General features: G+C 35.6%; 1 protein-coding gene across 5 annotated transcripts; it reads left to right on the top strand.

Moving 5' to 3' along the window:
- The first annotated feature begins 575 nt into the window (after positions 1-575).
- On the top strand, positions 576-3,967 carry LOC137812596 (omega-3 fatty acid desaturase, chloroplastic). 5 transcript variants are annotated; one of them, XM_068614719.1, is made up of 9 exons: positions 576-937; positions 1,218-1,803; positions 1,950-2,039; positions 2,155-2,221; positions 2,327-2,419; positions 2,517-2,702; positions 2,806-2,886; positions 3,215-3,352; positions 3,447-3,967. In XM_068614719.1, exons 2-9 carry the CDS (start codon positions 1,289-1,291, stop codon positions 3,630-3,632), a joined length of 1,356 nt encoding a protein of 451 aa, XP_068470820.1. In that variant the 5' UTR covers positions 576-937; positions 1,218-1,288; the 3' UTR covers positions 3,633-3,967. The 5 variants fall into 5 exon arrangements, with proteins under 5 accessions (XP_068470820.1, XP_068470829.1, XP_068470791.1 ...); XM_068614728.2 differs by having other exon boundaries at positions 581-671; XM_068614690.1 differs by having other exon boundaries at positions 623-1,059.
- Positions 3,968-6,412: the final 2,445 nt, after the last annotated feature.

Raw genomic sequence — 6,412 nt, 5'->3', positions numbered from 1 at the left:
AAAAATCCAAAGAATCAGAGAACTCAAACATTTATTTAATTTTCTCAACTTTTTTAACTTTTCACTTTTTAAACCACCTTTACCATTCTCATCTTTATGTATTTTTTTTAAGATCTAAAATAACTCTTAATTGAATAACATAAAAATGGTGTCAGTTATACATTGCATGAACTATTTTTAATGGTTCGAAACATTTTACACTCTATTCATATAAAAATGATTATTATTAAATATTTTAAAACACAAATATTAAGTGCAATTTGAAAAAAAAAAAAATAATACATGAATATTTTTTATTTTTCAACACCTAATCAATATCCATACTTTCTTTCCATTTCTTTCTCTCTTTCCATTGTATCACTTATAGTATTTTTATCCTTTTCTCTTAATAAATGTATTTAGGTATCATTTAGTATTTGTTGGATTTGAATAAAAAATTTCTCTGAAAAAACTTAGACTATTAGTGCAATTTCATTTACTTAATTTAATAATATCAATATGTTTTCTCATCAATTTTTAATTTTTTTTTTCTATTTCACTAGTACAATAAGTAGTAAAATCAAACCTAAAATCACAACACATGAATTAACATTTATCTCACGTTACAAATAGATGTCTCCTCTATTGCGTTGGTTGCAGTGATGCGTAAAGAGGTGCCACCAAAAGCAAAGGCAAGAGAATAGGAATCTCCACTTACCAAATTGTACCAAAAGGGGTCAAACCCGAAGGGAAAGGCAAGGAAGAGTGACCGGAGTTTCTTTCCATTAAGGAATGTGAACCCAACATAAGAACGTGGAATTTAAAAGTGATCACTAGAGAAAAACATGTCCAAATTGCTACAAGAACAACATTTTATTTAAGATAAGAATAATCTCTTAAGGTTATGACATAAACCAGAACCCAACCATTTGCATCTTTGTTTTTGGATGCCCTTTTGGTAAAGCTAAGACCTTTCTTCTCTATGATTTGTGAAGGAGATGGGGGAGGGGATAGAACAGGGAGAAACCTAGGAGAGAGAAGATTAAAGCACAAATGAGAGGCTCTTGTTGAAACACACAAGTGCATACTGCAAGCCCTTTTGTCATGTTTTATTTTTTTTTTCTCAACTTTGTGTTGTATGTTTGTCCTAGAGTTGTAGGTTCAGTTGCATGCATATATTTTGGTTCACACACATCTCTCTCTTTCTCTCTCTTATAACTTTACCTTTCTATCCTCAGGGACCATGAGATGGTAAGGAACTAATCGGCCACAGACCCTAAAAACAACCAAAGCTTCCTCCTTTACTCCAATGGCAACTTGGGTTTTATCAGAATGTGGTTTAAGGCCTCTTCCTCCTGCATTTCCACGGCCAACAAGGCCCATTTCGTGCCAAAAGCATTCAAAGTTTAGATTTTTTAGCACAAATAAGGGAGTTGCAGATCTGAAGCTCCAACCGAGAGGATTTACATGTTGCAACTATAGGGAGAGAAGGTGGGAATTGGGAGTGAGTACACCACTGAAGGTTGCCACCACCGAGGGAGAAGAAGAGAGCGTCAATGGCGTCAATGGGGTTGGTGAGGAACTACCTGAATTTGACCCTAGTGCACCACCACCCTTCAAACTGGCAGATATCAGAGCTGCCATTCCTAAACACTGCTGGGTGAAGGACCCTTGGAAGTCCATGAGTTATGTAGTGAGGGATGTCATTGTGGTTTTTGGGTTGGCTGCTGCTGCAGCTTATCTCAACAACTGGATAGTTTGGCCTCTCTATTGGGCTGCTCAGGGAACCATGTTCTGGGCCCTCTTTGTTCTTGGTCATGATTGGTAATAGCAATTTCGTTTTGATATCTCCATTTTGTTTTACTAATGCAAATTTAGATTTAATTGTCGATTGGCCTTTTTTGGGGGTTATAAAGTTGGATTTCAAAAGTTTGTTATAATAACCATGGTTGGTGTTTTGGATCTTTCAGTGGTCATGGAAGCTTTTCAAACAATCCCAAGTTGAACAGTGTTGCCGGGCACCTTCTGCATTCATCAATTCTAGTTCCATATCATGGATGGTATGCTTGATGAGCTGCTCTTCTAGTCCCCTTTTTGTCTTTTGTTCTTTGCTTATCCTAATATGCATTATTTTAAGCCTATGTTCTGAAACTGATAGTTTCATGAATTGTGCAGGAGAATCAGTCATAGAACACATCATCAACACCATGGCCATGTTGAAAATGATGAATCATGGCATCCTGTAAGATGATCATCTTTGTTCGGGTTCTTTATGGGAAATCTGCTTTTGGCTCCAATATTTTATCTCAAAGGGTCTAATTCAAAATATTTAATGTCAATCTTGCAGTTGCCAGAGAAAATTTTCAACAGCTTGAACAATGTAACACGTACTTTAAGATTTACAATACCTTTTCCATTGCTTGCGTATCCCATCTACCTTGTAAGTTGCAGTACCTAACGGTTTTACCATAACTTTAAACATTTATTGTTAGTGGTTCTGGTGTACGATTGACCTTTGTTATGATCTTTCAATTCAGTGGAATAGGAGTCCTGGGAAGACTGGTTCGCACTTTGATCCAAGCAGTGATTTGTTTGTCCCAAGTGAGAGAAAAGATGTTATTACTTCAACAATTTGCTGGACAGCTATGGCTGCCTTGCTTGTAGGTTTGGGATTTGTGATGGGTCCAGTTCAATTGCTTAAGCTTTATGGCATTCCCTATGTGGTAAATTCCATAGCTTTTTCTAACTAGGAATTAGACACTTAGTTAATAATTAGTCTTTCTTTCTGAATCATAATCAAATCCTAATTTGACTTTGTAATGGCAGCTTTTTGTTATGTGGTTGGATTTGGTGACTTATTTACATCACCATGGCCACGAAGACAAATTACCTTGGTATCGTGGAGAGGTATCTTTTCTTTCCTTTTTCTTTCATTTTCAAGAAAATGTTTGTTCAACTTGTTCAACTTTCTTTCATTTCATTTCATTTCAAATTACCTTGTGTATTTTGATACTGCTGTCCAATTAAAATTAAAATTTTACCTTGTTAATGTACATAATATATGTTTCATCAAAGGTTAGCACAGGTTTCAAAGTTGGAAACCTCTAGTATTGATTGAAGAACAACACCAAAAACACACAAGAAGTTGTGTCCTTAGATAAATTAAAAAGATTTTGGAGTTATGATGTTCCTCAGCTTGTTTCTTCATAGCTTTATTCTTCACTATGTTGGACAGGAATGGAGCTACCTTAGGGGTGGCCTTACAACTATTGATCGTGACTATGGATGGATCAATAACATCCACCATGACATTGGAACACATGTCATTCATCACCTTTTCCCTCAAATACCACACTATAACTTAATAGAAGCAGTGAGTGCCCCTCTACACTTCTATTGATGAATAAAATGAATAGTAATTTTTATTAATTTCATACTCTTGAATTTGTCTTTGCTCCATTATATAGACGGAGGCAGCTAAACCAGTTCTTGGCCAATATTACCGGGAGCCAAAGAAGTCTAGCCCTCTTCCATTTTACCTCATTGGAGAATTGATAACAAGCATGAAGAAAGACCATTTTGTCAGTGACACTGGGGATATTGTGTACTATCAAACAGACCCTACAATTAGTAACACTTCCAAATCACAGTGAAACTTCAATTTTCCCCTCTTGAACACAGAGAGGTCACAGAATATGTTGCATATGACAATTTCTGAACTCTGAAGATTGTGTCTGAGCTTTTAATCTCAGTGAGTCTAGTGGAATTTCTCATGAGGGAATGAATGCATGACTGATTTGATCGTGACAACATGCATTTTAAGTATGATCAGCATACATATGTAAGGTGTTCTCCTTGAAGAACAAGGAATCTGTAAATTGCTCATTCTTGATGAAGGGTATGCTGTCTTCATCGATTTAATTACAATATTTTATACTGAAACTCAAACTCCAGTATTGAGTTATAATTGAATAGAATTTTATCAACAGATGTCACTTTCTTTTGCTCATCACATCTTTTCATTTAGTGGTTGTTAATATTTCTTTAGATAGTGTCACAAATAAAGTCATCTTGTATTGCACTTTATTCAAGGTTATTATTTGTCTCCAATTGTATAAGGTTGCAAAATAGTGTATCTATCTGTGGTTAATTAGTTTTAGTGGTACATATATTTTTGATATTTTAATAAAGTTGAGTTTGAGAATTGTATGGGGGGAAAAACTCTGAAACTAAGAAAGAGATTGAATGAGGTGAAAACAGAAGAAAATGAGAAAACATCTTTGAATGGTTTATGTTTCTTAGTTTTTAAAGCATTTATTTTGAAAAAGAAATCAAAATTTAAAAGATTTAGAATGAGAAGTTCATTATTAAGTAGTGAGAAATGTTAAGAAATAAGCTCCTAGTTTTACTATCGTAAATACTTCTAATTGGAGTATTACCTATAATGAAATATACCTGTACTTCATAATAAAAGTATGTAAGAAAACCAGACATGTTCTATTCAAAATTTAACAATCATTTTCATTCTGAAAAGGATATTTCAAAATAAAAATTTTAAATTCCAAAATGAAATAAGATGCACTAATATTTTGTGGAGGGCTAGAAGAAATGTCCATTTGTTTTTGTCTCTTCAGAGTAGGCCCAATTAAGCTAAGTATCTCCAAATCCTAAGCTATTGTGAATAATTTTCACGCTAGGTGCATTTTTCACGTTTTGATTATTCAAAGTGGTGGGTCTTTTCTCTGAGAAAGCTGAATGTGTTAATTTGAAGAGTACTGATATATTGAGAAGCTTGCACCAGACTACAACAAGATAGAGAAATATTTTTTGCTGAAATATAGACTTTACATGAAGAAATAAAGTAATTTTCACAATGATAAACTCATGTCTATTAGTGTAGAGTTGTGAAGATGCCAATGGACAATAATACAAATAATACAAAAATTGTGGTTGAGAATAGCCATTTCCCCCTATGCTTGTTTACCAGTTGTTACATGTGGAGTGGAAGATATGGGACCACAGGCTCATAGCCCAAACTTAGTTGCATTTCCACCATTCATCTCATAACCCTATCATCATATTCATCTCCAACAGAGTATGCAGCCAGGGAAGTACCATACAGATGCACAATTTTATTTTTTTGAAAAAACTATTCACTTAAAATGGAATGAACGGTTGGTTACACTCCTTATTTCACTTCAAAATTGATGAGTTACTTACACTTATCTCCACTGAATATTATATTTGCTTAAATTATATTTTGCTATAAGAAATATTAACATATAAATGTAATAGTGTATATGAAAATAAGGTATTTCCATATAAATACTCAAGAGACTAGTATTCCGAGATGTAGAGATTATCAAAGTGAGTTTTACTTCTTCTAATAAAGTCTTTTTCATAGGGTCAAAGAAACGAACCTTTGTCAACATGCATACATAAGAAATCTAGTTATTTATCAAATATATTAAACCTTGTAAAAAATGTGTAATAGTGTGGGAAGCCACATTGAAAAGAAAAACAAGTGTTACCATTTGAAAGATTAATCTTTTTTATATATTATATGAATGTTATGGATCATTATTACAAGTAAGTTCACCATGCATTATTATTTCCAACCATTAGAGTGATATAAGTTATACTACCTTATTGGAGACCTAACTTATTATCTTAACCTTTTCATATTTAACTTTTCTTAACCTATTACTAATTGTTCCTCCATCGCTTTCCACGACTTTATCACCACTTACCATTGTCACAAATATTAACCCACCAACCCTCCCCTCTTTTCTTTTCCTAAATCACATATGCTAAGGGGAATCCTAATCATCACTTAGCACGGGGTGCAATCATGGAGGAGCAAAGGGGTTCAAAAGAGTCTTCCTCATGAAGTCAAAATTGAAATGAAAACCTACAACCTCAAAGCAAACCCTATAATCAAAATTTTGTTTTTGTATCGTCCCTTTGTATCGTCCCGCCCCCGGGCGTTGACTAAAGTCAAAGTCAAAGATACGGTGGAACCCATTGAGGGGCCTAAGGGAGGAGGAAGAGGCGTCGCTAAGAAGAAGAGGCGTCGCCAGGACGAGGCGTCGCCAGGACGAGACGTTGATGGCGTCGCCAATATAAGACGTTGATGGCGTCGCCCCCTGATGCCTATGGGTAGAGAAGACTGTGGAGGGGGCGAAATCGCCAGAAGTCAAGTTGGAGGGGAGAGAAAGATGGCTTCAAGGCCATAGTTCCAATACCAGTGGGGAGCACACCGACTCGTGAAGCCCACGCCACCTCAGGGTGCTCCCTGGGATAGATACGACCCAAGAGAGGGTCATGCCCAGGGACGAACCAGGGGCGTGGTACGAGAGGAAGGTAGATACACTCCCAAGGTAAGTGACTGAAACTTGGGAGCATGAGTTGGCACCCAGAATGTCACCCCCTG

The sequence above is a fragment of the Phaseolus vulgaris genome, chromosome 10 (genome assembly GCF_051622355.1).
Source record: "Phaseolus vulgaris cultivar YP4 chromosome 10, ASM5162235v1, whole genome shotgun sequence".
NCBI lineage: Eukaryota > Viridiplantae > Streptophyta > Magnoliopsida > Fabales > Fabaceae > Phaseolus > Phaseolus vulgaris.
The sequence above is the reverse complement of the archived record's forward strand: the minus strand, read 5'-3'. Positions and strand labels throughout refer to the sequence as shown.